The sequence below is a fragment of the Narcine bancroftii genome, chromosome 1 (genome assembly GCF_036971445.1).
Source record: "Narcine bancroftii isolate sNarBan1 chromosome 1, sNarBan1.hap1, whole genome shotgun sequence".
NCBI lineage: Eukaryota > Metazoa > Chordata > Chondrichthyes > Torpediniformes > Narcinidae > Narcine > Narcine bancroftii.
This window is the reverse complement of record NC_091469.1, coordinates 455,106,399-455,121,692: the sequence shown is the minus strand read 5'-3', so window position 1 is coordinate 455,121,692 and position 15,294 is coordinate 455,106,399. Positions and strand designations below refer to the sequence as shown.

At 45.2% G+C, this 15,294-nt stretch overlaps 1 protein-coding gene across 7 annotated transcripts in view; it reads left to right on the top strand.

Annotated features, from left to right (window-relative positions):
- spag6 (sperm associated antigen 6) overlaps positions 1-15,294 on the top strand; it is a 184,794-nt gene that overhangs the window by 64,110 nt on the left and 105,390 nt on the right. Inside the window, exon 1 of one of the 7 annotated variants that reach the window (XM_069914630.1) lies at positions 5,408-5,510. The exons of the other annotated variants lie outside the window; for them this stretch is intronic. Coding sequence (XP_069770731.1) covers positions 5,501-5,510 — 10 coding nt within the window. The 5' untranslated portion in view covers positions 5,408-5,500. Of the gene's footprint in view, positions 1-5,407; positions 5,511-15,294 lie in introns of those variants that run through there. 7 annotated transcript variants of the gene reach the window in all.

Below are 15,294 nucleotides of genomic sequence, written 5' to 3'. Positions count from 1 at the left end.
GTGTCCAACGCACTTACGACATGCCAGAACTTTGTGTCCTCCGCCGTTATGTCCCGAAGATGAAACTGGATTTCAGCCTGAATAACCCAAACCTGAGGTTGATGGGCCCAGAAAGGAGGCAAGTGAAGTCCCACTGCGTTAACTGCCGCCGTGGTAGCAGCTGCCGCTGCTGCTGTAGCTGTGTCCATTATGACTGTAGACTCAAATTTCAGCTGAATTTTGCAGTCGGGGTCACCAATTGTAGCGGCTACTACGGTGGAACTACTAAAGTAATACAAACATACATGCCAGATTAGTCAACTTGAGACTGACTTTATTCAAGTTTTACAATGTTCTTTTACACCCCACATGTCCTGGGCTCCACGGGACAATGCGGGACATTACTTTTGGAATGCTTTTGATTCATGGGACTGGCAGGTTTAAATTTATCCTTGAGTGTCCTGTACCTTCCAGCAGGATATTCAGCAGGTCAACGTCCCGTTCTCCTGCCTGCAGCACCGCTCTGTTAGGTGAGTATTCACCTATTTGTTTGTGTTCCGCGGCCTGCAGAACCTTGCCGATGACGGTTCGCTCGCTCTGCCTGCTATTCGGCTGCTACAGCATATTGTAAATGATAATTATACTACTTGAAATAAATATAAATGAATTAAAATGATAATAAATGATTAATAATGAATAATAATGATGATGAATAATAATGATAAATTCAAATAAAAGTTTATTGATGGTTCACATCTCTTCCCTGGTCATTCCAAGACTGAGAAATTAGTTCCTCATCCGCTCGGATATTATGACATAGTAACTATAGTAACTTTATAAAAACAATTAATTCTTTAAGGAAAAATACAAAAACAACCCTAAATCATAGACACAAGGTTTTAACCTCGACATTCTGGCCCCTAATTATTATAATAGACATTAATGACTAATACATAATAATTACTAATACATAATAATTACTATTACAGATACAAAAGTAAATATGGTAAGTATAAAATTAAAAATCAAAACTTTCTGCTCCTTGTAAAAGACAGATTTTAGTAATACGTTGATTTAAGTAACCTAACATGGTTTTAACCCGCACTTGCCGAATTAAACCTTTCTTGTCCAGAACTGTTTCCATGATTTTCCCAGCAACCAAGAATTTCTTGGTGCCGAATCGTATATAATAATTACATTGCCTCCACATACAAAAATGCGTTTAGCTTTAGACGATTTTTTTTTTCCTGTAATAATGAAAGATTGTGGTGCTCTGAGGAGTTGAAGTAAATCACAGCCACTACATCGATGGTCGTTAACGACTGCTTTTATTCAAATTCACCGCGCCCCTTTAAGGGAAGCATGAGCTCAGTCATCTGGTGCATTGTGATGTCATAATCGCTGCCCAAGGCGCGCACTGGATGGGATGCTGGAGTCTAGAAGAAACCCCTGACGATGCCATATCCTAATGGCTGCCCCGCCACATGGCGATACAAGCGGAACCAGTTTTCCATTAGGCTATGCATCGCCACACAACCCCCCCCCAGAACCGGCTAAACTTCCTGTCGCTTAGGCGGCTGGCCCCACTGTTTGGGCTGTCTGGACCGGTTGAGATAAGTCTAGGTGGGTGGCTTTCAAGTAGTCCACGGTAAACAATTCCTCCCTGCCCCCCACGTCCAAAGTAAAAGTTCTGAACGACCGCCGGAGAACCTTGTATGGCCCCTCATAAGGCTGCTGCAGCGGTGCTCTCTATGGTCCCCTTCTGACAAAGACAAATTGCGCCACATCGAATTCTTTGGGCCAATGAGATGGTTGGGTGCTGTGGTGCAACGGGGGCAGTGAGGTCAGGTTGCCCAGGCGTTTATGAGCTTGGCGAGCCACTCACATTCGCTGTGCTTGCCCTCTGCTTGAGGGCCGAAGAATTCCCCTGGCAGGGAGAGTGGTGCGCTGTAGACCATTTCAGCTGATGAGACTTGCAGGTCCTCCTTGGGCGCCGTTCTGATTCCGAGGAGGACCCAGGGCAACTCGTCCACCCAGTCAGGGCTGGAAAGCCTGGCCATCAGGGCGGACGTTAAGTGGCGATGGAACCTCTCTACCAACCCGTTAGACTGCGGGTGGTAGGCCGTGGTGTATTGCAGTGTTACCCCTAAAAGCCTTGCCAGCTGCGACCATAGGGCGGAGGTAAATTGAGCACCTCTGGTACTTGTAATATGCGCCGGCACGCCAAAACAAGTGATCCATTGGCTGACCAGGGCTCTAGCGCACATCTTTGCCAAAAGTTCATGGACCGGGATGGCTTCCGGCCACCTGTTAGCTCTGGCCACTATGGTGAATAGGTACCATGACTCCCTGGACACTGCCAAGAAGCCCACGACATCTACGTAGATGTGTTGGAACCTTCGCGGTGCCGGGTCGAAATGTTGGACAGGGGCCTGCATGTGCCTGTGGACTTTGGAGGTCTGGCATTGGACGCAGTTACGGGCTAGTGCTGCGACCTCCTTGAGGCCGTGCCAGACAAATGGCTGAGCCACCATGCGGACGGTAGTCTTTACTGAGGGGTGGGTGAGATCGTGGATTGAACTGATGACCCTAGCCCTCCAGTCCTAGAACTACTGGGCGCAGTGAGCCGGTGGAGGTATCGCAGAGCAGTGGCTGGGCAGAATCGTGGAGGTGGATATCCTTAAGCTGGAGCCCTGATAGTGCGATGCGGAGAGCCTGGGTTTCGGCATTGTGCTGTTAGGCCTGTGCGAGCTGCATAGTTGAGACCAGGTGCTAGCATGCTGATGGCCAGGCAGGAGAGTGCGTCAGCGACTACGTTGTCCTCACCCGCCCTGTACCGGATGTCTGTTGTGAATTCCAAGACATAGGACATGGCGCTGTTGCTTGGCTGACCACAGGTCCTTGGCCATCGATAATGCTTTGGTGAGGGGCTTGTGGTCAGTAAAGATGCTAAACGTCCTACCCTCTAGAAAATATCGAAAATGGCAGATGGCTAGGTACAGTGCCAGGAGCTCCCGGTCGAACACACTGAATTTGAGTTAAGGAGGCCACAATTGCCTGCTGAAAAAAGCTAGCAGGCGCCACTGTCTTTCCAGCTACTGCTCGAGCACCCCTCCGACCGCCGTGGTGGAAGCATTGACTGATAGCGCAGTGTGTGCTTCTGGGCACGAGTGCACTAACAAAGTTGACTCAGCGAGGTCCTGCTTCGTTGCTGCGAAAGCCTCGTCTGCCTGCCTTGACCAGGCCAAGGTCTTCTCCTTCATCGCTTTCAGCGCAAACAGAGGGCGCATGATGCGGGTGGCGTTGGGGATGAATCGATGGTAAAAGTTCACCATCTCCACAAATTCCTGCAGCCCTTAGATGGGGGAGGGCTTGGGGAAACGTTGGATGGCTGCCACTTTCTCCGGTGCCAGAGTTGCCCCAGACTATGTGATAATGTGCCCCAGGAACTGCAAAGTTTGTTTCCCGAACTGGCATTTGGACTTGTTGACTGTGAGGCAGAATTCTGCCAGCCAGGCGAACAGGGTATGGAGATGGGCCTTGTGCTCTTTGCGAGTGCGGCTAGATACCAGGATGTCATTTAGGGAGATAAAGACAGTCCAAATCCCTATCCATGAGGTGCTGGAATGTCTGGGCTGCATTCTTCAGGCCGAACGGTATGTGGAGAAACTCGAACAGGCTGAAGGGGGTTATAATGGCAGTCTTTCCAACGTCATTGGGGTGGTATCCGTGCACCAGATCAACCTTTGAAAAGAACCACGTGCCGTGGAGGTTGGCCGCGATGTCTTGGATATGGGGGACTGGGTATCTGTATGGAGTCATGGCGTCGTTCAGCCATATGTAGTCTCCACAGGCCCTCCAACCTCCTGATGAATTCGGGACCATGTGTAGCGGCGCCGACCAAGTGCTGTTCGATTGCCGAATTATGCCCAACTCCTGGAATCTGGAGAATTCCTCCTTGGCTTGCTTCATTTTCTCTGGTAGCAGCCGTCTAGCCCTGGTGTGGATTGGGGGGCCTTGTTTGGAGACATGATGGAATACTCCGTGTCTGGGGGAGGCGAAGTTGAAGCGAGGCTCCAGGATGGCAGGGAACTCGCTGAGGATCCTGGCCCTGCCCCTTATGTCCACCAGCAGGGCGTGAGCCCTTAAGAAGTCAGCCCCCAATAGCGCAGTGCTCACCGAGGCCAGGACGACCCTCCAAGCGAACTTCTCTTCCCTGATCTGTATCTGTGCCCTATGAGTGCCAAAGGTTTTGATTGTAGAGCCATTGGCAGCCCGCAGGGTTGGACCAGAGGTTCGAGTCCATGTTTCCAGCGCTGTGGTGGGGGAGGGGGGGGAAGGACGCTCAGCCCATGTCGACTAGGAACCGCTGGCCTGCAGATCTGTCTTGGATGTTCACGTGGCCAACAGTTGCAGCCATCAACGGCAGTTGGCCTGGCCGTTTCCCTGATAATCGCAGGGCTGGCGGCACTTGTGGGCTTTAGTCCCCCAGCACTGATGGAAGAAGCACCGTGATGACTGGGCTTCTTTGGGCTTGTCCTTGGGGGAATCTTGCTGACGGTGGGGCGCCGGCTTGGAGACCTGGCTGAGTGCTGCCTCGTTCTCCTGCTTAGCTTGCCAGAAGGCTTCCGCCCGGGTAGCTGCCTTGCAGGGGTCGGAGAAGTCCTCTGCCATCTGTTCTAGAAAGATCTGTCTGAAGAGGAAACCGAGCTCGTGATCCTCTGCCAGGGCCAGCATCTTGTCCATGAGGGTTGAGGGGCTGCCGTCCCCCAACCCATCTAGATGTAAGAGTCTGGACGCAAACTGCTGGGGTGAGAGGCCAAACTTCCTCAGGAGCAGATTCTTGAGGGCTGTGTACTTTTCGGTTGCTGGTGGCTGATGGATGATATCGTCCACCCTCGCCACACGTGTCCTGATCGAGGGCGCCCACGACATGGTAAAACTTGGTGGTATCAGCCGTGATGTTGCGGAGGTGGAATTGTGCCTCCGCTTGGCTGAACCACGTCCGTGGGCGATATGGCCAGAAAGGGGGAAGTTTGAGGGCTACAGTGTTAACCTTTGCTGTGTCCATCGTTGGTTGGATCCAGAAGGTCATCTGGGCCTGTCGGGGTTCACCAAAGAGACGCTCTGAGGAGCTGAAGTAAATCACTGGCACCACACCGATGGTCGTTAGCGACTGTTTTTATTCAAATTCAGTGCACCTCTTTAAGGGCAGCATGAGCTCAGTCACCTGGTACATTGTGACGTCATAATCGCTGCCCAGGACGCGCACTGGAAGGGATGCTGGAGTCCAGAAGAAACCCCTGATGACGCCATCTCCTAATGGCTGCCCCGCCACGTGGCGATACAAGCGGGGAGGTTTCACCATTAGCCTGTGCAGTGCCACAAGATATTATTTAACCCATCTTTTCCAAAATAAATCCGCAATAAACTGCACTTGTCTCCATCTACGTCTTGCATAGATATCTTTTTTCTGAAATTGACCTGGAGGTATTAAAGGTTTCGATTTAAGAAGTAAGAGATGATTTGGTGTAAGTACCTCTATCATTTGAATTAATAGAAACTTTAGTTATTGGATGACTATTTAAAATAGTTTCAAACCCTCACAATACTGTCTGAAGATTGTCATCATTCAGCATTTGATTATTCAAAATAGATTTAAGAATTTTCTTGATTGGTCTAATCATTTATTTCCCACACACTACCATGACGTGATCCTGTAGGCATGTTAAATATCCAATTAATTTCCTTTTGAAGTATGAATCATGAATTTGATGTTGATTACAATTTTGAATTGCTTTTCGTAACTTTAGTTGAGCTCCTGTAAAATTAGATCGATTAGTGTTTTGGATTTCTGGATCTTCCATAGAAATTTCCTTTCACTCTTCTGGATTTTGAGGCCAATCTTCTTGAGATTGCGAAAGAAATTGAGGCCCAAACACCCAGGTCTTGGCTCTTTTTAGAAACAATTGAACTTTTGATCCTCGTGAAGCCATGTCAGCTGGATTCTCCACTGTTTTAACATATCTCCATTGATTATAATGAAACCTTCTCGATCTCATTAATTCTGTTAGTCACAAAAGTACGAAACCTCATATTTTAGTTATTGATGTATTTAAGCAGACCATCAGACCAAAACACAGAATCTGTTAACTCCATCTCTAATTCTCTTCTCAACACAAGTGTTCATTATACTCGCCGTAGTAGCGGCAGTCAATTTCATATGAGGTACAGTGGCGGCTTTAATGGAGCCTCTCTGGCTTTTCCCATTACAAATCCATATTGATTATTTCACAGTAGTAAGTAACTGACAGTACCCAAACCAGCTTTGCTTGCGTCAGCAAAATGGTGTAACTGTGCAAATGTGACAATTCCAAAGTCTGTTGGTTTAAAACATCTGTCGACTTCAAAATTTTCTAACATTTTAAGACTTTCAATCCAATTTATCCAATCTTGTGTGATAGAATCTGGTATGGCTTCATCCCATCCAAATTTTCTTCTGCATAATTCTTGCAGAATTTTCTTGGCTATTAATACTACTTGTGCCAATATCCCCAAAGAATCATATATTGAGCTTGCTATTGAAAGAATACCTCTTCTTGTTAAAGGTTGTTCCTTCAAAACAATTTTGAATTTGAAAACATCAGATTAAACACACCATTGCACTCCCAGAATTCTTTCAACAGGTAGAACGTCATAATCCAAGTGAAGATATTTTATCTCCTTTCCTCTTTCTGTCTCAGGAATAACAGCTAACATATCTTGACTGTTGCTAATCCATTTCGTAAGAAAGAAACCTCCTTTACTGCAATTGCCATTAGGCCACCATAATTTTCGTAGAAAATCATGATCTTCTGATGGTACTTTCACTTAATGAAACATCGCTTCAATATCTGCAGCAATTACAGTAGGGTCTTTACAAAATCTTATCAGAATGCCTATTAAAATACTGGTTAAGTCTGAACCTTGTAAAAGTTGAGAATTCAATGAAACTCCTTGAAATGATTCTCTACAATCAAATACTACACTTAGTTTCTCTTTTTGTGGATGTAACTCCATGGTGAGGTAAATACTATTTTCAATGTAAAATTCCAAGATATCTTCAGATACCTTTTCCACATAACCCTTGGTTATCATATCCAACATAACATTGGTGTATTCCAAGTAAAAGGAAGGATTTCTTTTGAATTTTTTCTTCAAATTCAGCATATGCTGTTCTACAATTATTTTATTATCTGGCGTGCAAATTTCTCTTTCCTTCAAAGGTAATGTTATACAGTAATGACCATCAACATGTTTTACAGAATTTGAAACTAAATCCAGCAACAGTTTATCCTCCTTCAAAGATTCTTGAATATCTTTGTGGCATTCAGGAAAATCAGTTTTAAACTGTTGTTCCCATAGATCATTAAGTTTGACCACTGAAATTCTGTTGACATTAACATTCGACAACTCCTGATCATTATTAATTTTTCCTCCTAATGGTTCGTAATTGTCCATCGAAGCAACATTCTCACAGCATAAGGTCCATCATTTTGACTCCTTATTACTTCAAGGTTCGAGAGCCTTTGGTACATCTAATCCAATTAACATTTCAACTTTAGCAACAATCTTGGATCAGAAAAAGTCTTTTTTGATGATCCCACAATTTGAAATCATCCTGAGATGGAGTATTCATCCTGAGATGGAGTATTCTCCCTATTCACAGGGATAATCTTCTGAGTATATACACTTGTTAGATCACAAAATTAATTGCTATCCAATTCGGCAATTTGTAAATCTGAAACTATATTAGTTTCAATGTTCCTTTCATTGTCTCCAGCAAGATTTGTGATCTTTTACCATGAAGATTAAGTTTATTCATCAATTTAACAGGTCAAAATGATGCAGTACTTCCTGGATCAAGAGATGGATAAGTCTTCAGTATGAAGCTTCCTGTTTTAGCTTTAACCTTTACAGGAACTATTGAGAGAGCTTTGTCACTGGTCCCAGTAAAACTTTGTCTGAACTGAAGCTGAAACATTCTCTTTGACTGTGCCTTTAGTCTTGGATTCAGATTGTTTGAAATCCTTCTCAACTTTACTTTGTTGAATATACAGTAACTTGGGATACTTTAAAATGCATATTATCACAACTGAGATGCTTGTTACAAGTTTTGCTGATAATGTCCTTTGCACAAGCAAACGAAACGTATTCCATTCTTCTTTAAAAAGGTTAATTTCTTGTCATACAATTTTCTTTTTATCTCCAATCATAAACATTTTTCTAAAGCATGTTGTTCTTTGCAAAACAAACAGCTTTCCTGAACAGTCTGATCTTTTTAATTGTTTCCTCTGGTTTCGTTTGAGATGATGATTTAGACTTCTTTAGATCCTTAGGAACTATTGAAGAATCCTTAATATTTCCAAATGCTGGTATGGTATAAACATGCACATGCCATTCCAAAAATTGTACAACATCCTCAAAGGTAGCATCTTAAGCTCTGCAACTTTGGTTCTCCACAAATCCTTCAACTTGTAAGGTAATTTATTGATAATGATTGTCAAATTAGCAAGCAAATTCAGCTCTTGCAAATGTACACTATTTCCCATTGCTTTACACCATCCTCTCAGAAAGAGTGCATATGCTTGCAAAGCCTTTGCGTCCTCTGTTTTTATTGCTGGCCAAGAAAGAATCTTGTCTATGTGGGGACCTTGCAATTTTATGTTAATTGCCCCAGTCCAGTCCCTCCCCAGGACACTTCCACACACCCTCCATCGCTTCAACAACTTTCAGTTCCCTGAACTTGATCACCTCATATTTACCATGGATATCCAATCCCTATACTCCTACATTCCCCATACTGAAGGCCTCAAAACCATTCGTTTGTTTCTGGACAATAGAACCAATCAGTCCCCCTCCATCACCACTGTATTCCAGCTGGCAGAAATTGTCCTCGCGCTCAATAATTTCTCCTTTGGCTCATCCCACTTTCTCTAGGTTAAAGGGGTAGCCGTGCGTACCTGCATGAGCCCCAGCTATGCCTGCCTTTTTGTGGCTACATCGAGCAATCCATGCTACAAACCTACACAGGCTACGTCGATGACTACTTTGCACCCATGATGAACTTGTTGATTTCATCCACTTTGCTGCCAACTTCCACCGGTACCTCAAATTCACTTGGTCCATCTCTAGCAACACTCTCCCTTTCCTCATTCTCTCTGTCTCCATCTCAAGAGACAAACTCTCGACAGTCATCTTCTCTAATCCCACAAACTTCCACAACTACTCCTGTTCCCACCCTACCCCACTCTCTCAATTTCCCTGTGCATCTGCACCCAAGATGAGGACTTCAATGCTAGATCATCAGAGATATCCTCCTTCAAACAACATGGCTCTCCCTTGACAGCCATCAACTCAGCACTCATTTTCCATTAGCCGCACATCTGTCCTGGCCCCCTCCGCCCCCACATGCAACAAGGACAGGATTCCCCTTGTCCTCGCCTATCACAACACCAGCCTCTGCATCCAACATCCTCCTCCATTTCAGCCACCTACTATGCGATCCCACCTCTAGACACTTATTCCCCTCTCTGCCTTCCACAAGGACTACTTCTTCCTTCCTCCCCACAAATCGTCCCTTTGGGACCTTCCCCTGTGACCACAGGAGATACTCAACTTGCTCCCGCACCTCCTCCCTCAGCACCATTCAGGGCCCTAAACAGTCCTTCCAAATCAAGCAACATTTCACTTGTGAATCTGTAGGGGTCATCTACTTCAATCGGTGCTCCCTCTGTGATCTCCTCTACATTGGAGAGACTTGACACAGACTGGGAGATTGTTTTGTTGAGCACCTCGGCTCTGTCCACCACAATAGCATGGATCTCCCAGTGGCCAACCATTTCAGTTCTCCGTCCTATTCCCTTGATGACGTGTCTGTTCATGATCTCATGCACTGCCAGAATGAGACTACCTATAAATTAGAGGGACAACACCTCATCTTCCATCTAGGCACCCTCCAACTGGATGATATTGATTTCTGTGGCTCTCGTTACAATCCCCCACCCCCTTCCCCTTTTGTCTCTCCCTGTTTCCTTCCGCACATACATGATAAATTCTTACCTAGTCCCTTATTCATATAACACCTTTGGTTGGTCTAGATTCGTCCCCGATTGTTTGAATTATGAGACTTTCTGATATATTCTGCTTCTGCCTTTTCTAATTCCCCCGCACCCCCCCCCACCCCCCCCCACACACACTTTGAAGAATGGCTCAGGCCTGAAACGTCAGGAATATATCTTTGTCTCCTTTAGATGCTGCAAAGACTGAGTTCCTCCAGCATTTCATTGTGTTTGCTACAAGCACAGATCACTGCATCATGTTTCACCCAAAATGTAGATCACCAGTTCCTTTGGATTTATTAGCTTTCAAACTCTCTAACTTCTATAGTACATTTTTATTACAATTTGCTTCATGTTGTTAAATGCAATCTGCTGGAGGAACTCTGCAGGATGAACAGCATCATGGGAGCAAAAGAATGGGTAACGCTTCATGCTGAAGCTCTTTATTGAGACACAAGGAAAGTAGGAGAACCAAGTATTTAAAGAAGACAGGATGGGAGGAGTGGATCTGGGCCCCAGTGTATGACTGGTAAACTAGGTGAAGGTGCAACATGATGGGCATAAGCAGTAGATTGGCAGATATCAAAAGGTTTATGAAAAGATCGTCAATGCTGGCCTCAACTTAAAAAGAGGTGAGATTAGTGGTAGAACATAGAGATAGGACCTAGAACATTATGGCACAGTAAAGACCCTTTGGCCCTCTGTTGTACCGACCCATATTCCTACTTTAAAAAAAAGTACTAAACCCTTCCTACCCCGTAACCTATTTTTATTTCATCTCTGTATCTGTGTGCCCGTCTAAGAGTTTCATAAATGCCCCTATTGTTCCAGCCTTCACTACCATCCCTGGCAATGCATTCCAGGCACCCATAATTCTGTGTGTACAGTATATTTTAAAAACTTACTGTACTCTGGATTTCTCCCCTAACTTCCCTCCTTTCATTTTGTACATGTGTCCTCTGGTATTTGCTATTCCTGCCCTGTGAAAAAGGTACTGGTTGTTCACCCTGTCTATGCCTCTCAGAATCTTGTAGACCTCTATTAAATCTCCTTTCATTCTTCTTTACTCCAAAGAACAGACCCAGCTCTGCTAATCTTGCTCATAAGACTTGTTTTCTGATAAAGGTAACATCCTGGTAAATCTCATCTGCACCCTCTCCTTGGCTTCCACATCATTCCTATAATGAGGCGACAAGACTGAACACAATATTCTGTGTGGACTCAACAGAAATTTGTAGTGTCAATCTCTCAATTAATGAAGCCCACATCCCACAGGCCTTTTTAACTATCCTATCAACCTGTGTGGCGATCTTAATGGATGTATGAATTTGGACCCCCAAGGCCCCTTTGTTCTTCTATACTCCTAAGTAACTGACCATTAATCCTGTACTCAACCTTCTGATTGACCTTACAAAATTCATCACCTCACACTTATCAGATTGAACTTTATCTGGTACTTTTCTGCCTAACTCTGCATCCTGTCAATATACTTTTGTCACCAATGACAGCCTTCAGCACTATCCACAACTCCTCCAACCTTCATATTGTTATGAGCCCAGAGGACCCCAAAACCCAGCAGCAATAGATAATGGTTAAACAAAAGTTGCTTTTAATTATCATTAAACATGAAAACAGAATCACACTTTAAGTTATCAATATTGACTTAACTAACCTAACTCCTTTCTAATTCTAAGCTCATGTGTGTGTAATGTGTGTGTAAGTTCAGAAAAGTTCTTTGATTCACAGTCCAATCTCACTTCTCATTCCTCCAAGCTCATTGGTTGCAGGCAATTCTTCTACTGTGCACAGAATTTAACATTGATAAAAGTTCACCAGACATTGGTGCTTGAAAGGTAAATGGTTACTGCTCAGGAAAGTTCTTGTCAGTTTTCAGAGAGAGATTTGTTGTTCGCTGGACACTCACAACTGATTCCTTTTAATCAGCCACTTCAGTGTCTTGCCGAAGAATCTTGTCCCTTTAGGGTTCTTCAGATGATTTTCTTTCAGATCACCACAGAGTTCCTTTTTGTTTCTCTTATTTCAAGAGAAATATTAGGCAGCCTCTCCTCTCCTCTTGCATGAACTGCAAGGGCTTTGACTTGGCTAAACTAAGCACTCACAACCCGTCTTCCAAATGGAGTTTTCCACAAGCTTGCCAGCTTGTCCTTTTCCAGTCCCAGCTGCTGCTGCTGACTGTAAAACTGGAGAACTGAATTCCCTCTGTCTGAGAGAAAACCCATTTTAGTTCCTCTGCTTGCAAAACCACATGACCCTCCTAGAACAGCAAGTTCCACTTCAGGCAGTCTGCGGCTCCAACAAATTCTTTCATCTGTTTAAAATAGTGCCTATGGTAGTGTCATCTAAACTCTCCTGAGAGCGGAGCTTGGTAGCTGCCATGTTGTATTTAGCTTTGGCCTATACTATAGTTGGGAGGGAACAGGAGGACAGAAAAAGGTATGAGATACATCCAGCGTTGCCCCCCCCCCCCCCCACCACTGTAGCGAGACAGAGAACACTCAAGACCAGAGAGAGTATAAAATACTTTTATTCAATAAGAATGGTACACATGGTCTGTGGACTGAACTGGGGTTTTGGTGAGGATCCAGGATTTGTATTGGGATATGCAGGGAGTGATGTCAAGGGAGGAGCTAGTCCTTGGAGCATTGCAGTAGAAGGTCGTGAGGAGATGCGTTGGTCGCCAGGCAAAATACCACCTAATGGTGTGGAATGCCATGGGTAGAACAACCAGCCACTGTGAGTCTGGAAGTCCTTTGAACTGGAGGCCCAATTTTATGGCCTTCCAAACTATAGTGTTCTCTTTCTCAACCTGCCTGTTCCCCTGGGGGTTATAGCTAGTCGTCCTGCTGGATAGAATGCCTCTCATTAGCAGAAATTGATGTAGCTCTTCACTCATAAATGATGAGCCCTGGTCATGTCTGGGCAGGGAATGGCAAATGGAAAATATGAATACTCATTTGATAAAGTTGAGGAAGTACATGCTTCCATTGGTGGAAGGGAGGGGTCCCATGAAATTGACAAATGTGTTTGAAGGGGAGGATGCCTTTATCAGCAGTGCTTTGTTGGGGCAGTAGAAATGCGGCTTGCACTCTGCGCGGACCTGGTTATTTTTCTGATGACCTTAATGGAATAGGGCAGGTTACGTGCCTTGACGAAATGAGCCACGCGGGTGATGCCTGGGTGGCAAACTCATCATGCAGTGAACGTAACTGGCCAGTGTGTGCAGAAACACAACTTCCTCTTGAGAGGGCATCAGGAGGTTCATTGAGAGTACCTCACCTGTCTGCTATGTCATAATTACAGGTGAAGAGTTTGATCCTCCACATAGCGATCTTATTCTTTATTTTTCCCCTTTTTGCATTATTAAACACCACTGCTCACTGACCAGCGATCAGTGGCATTTTAAATTTTCTGCTGGCCGGGTAATGCCTCCATTGCCTGATGGCCTCTACAATGGCTTGAGCCTCTTTCTCCGCAGATGGGTTCTGAAGCTCATGTACTTGGTAGAGTGTTGGAGAAAGGCAACTGGCCTCCCCGTCTAGTTAAGGGTAGTAGCCAGAGCTATGTCAGAGGCATTGTTTTCCACCTGGAAGGGTTCGTTCTCATCCATGGTGGCCTTTGCAATATAGCTCTGAATGTAGTTGAAAGCTGCCTGGGCTTCAGCCGATAATGGGAAAGAGGTGAACTTTAAGATGGGTTGGACCCACTAGGTGTAGTAGGAGAAGAAGCCCAGGCACCTCCTGGAGACTCATGGTCCTCTGGATTGGGTGGTCTAACAGGGGACGCATTTGATGGGGGTCAGGGCCAATGACTCCATTCTCAATCACATAGCCCAGGATTGCCAGATGTTTCATCCGGAACACGCACTTACTGGAGTTTTATGTGAGGTTCAGGACTTTGGCTGTCTAGAGAAATCTCTGGAGGTTGGTGTCATGGTTTTCCAGAGACTGTTCACAAATGATTTGTTGAAAGAAGGGAACCTGCACTCATTGACCATTTTGTCCATCTGTCTGGAAGACCGAGAACCCATTTGTGATTCCACAAGGGACCCTCTGGATCTGATAGAGCCATCCATCTGCCTCAAATGCTGTGTAGGGGCAGTTCTTGGAATGGATCGGTAATTGATGGTGTACAGCTTTCAGGTCGATGGTTGAATAGACCCAGTACTGCGCAATTTCAATTACCATGTCCAAAATTCGAGGGAGGGGTAACACATTCAGTAGTAGGAAATTATTAATTGTTTAACTATAGTCAATCACTAGCTTGGACTTTTCTTCCCCTTTCACGACTAGCACCTGGGCTCTTGCTAGGTTCAAATATGTTTTCTTTGAGCAGCCGCTGTGTCTCAGCTCTGATAAATTCCCGATCCCCGCACTGTATCACTGTTCTTTGTAGCTATTGGTTTGCCTCGGGAGTCAGGTTCCGAAACTGGGGTGGGGGGAGGTATCCATATTTAGGGTGGAGAGAACTCATGTGGTATCCGGCTTTTTGGACCTTCCATTCTGCTCTGTGATTGGAAGGAGTGAGCCTGAGTCATGCTTTTAAGGTGACACAGGAAGTCCAGGCCCAGCATCACAGGAGCACATAAATCCTTCAGTACATACAGTCGGAACTTACAAAATTTCCCCCTTTTTACAGTTAGATGTACTATACAATACCCCTGGATCATTGCAGAGAGTGAGTGTAAAGTTGGGAAAATACAATAGTCCGTAGGGTACACTCTAAAGTTGTACTGCAGAGCCTTCGCAAAGTTTATAAAGCTCTCCGTGGAGCCAGTGTCTACTGAACAAGCAGTCAAATTTTCCATTTACTCTTACCTCCATCATTCAGTTGGTGAGGTATTGCCTGATCCAGACAACCAATGCTGGTGCTCTGGAAACCCAGCTGATGTTGACTCTTTCCTCTTGGCCTGCTTGCAAACAAGATGGTTTTGACCACGAGGTGCGACAAGATGGCCACCCTCCATCTTGATCCGATGATGAACTAGATGGTGCTGACCTTGAGGTGCGGGAAGATGGATTCTGTGGTTTCCTGCAATGCTTCACTTCCGGTGGTGGGTCCTGCCATAGGTGCAGCAAGACGCTAGCGACAAACAGCACAGAGAGGCGGAGGCTGGTCCTTTGGGACTTGGACATGGGTTGAGTGATTATTCGGGGGTTGCACACAGTTCCCCTCTTTGGGTACCCCTTAGCCTGGC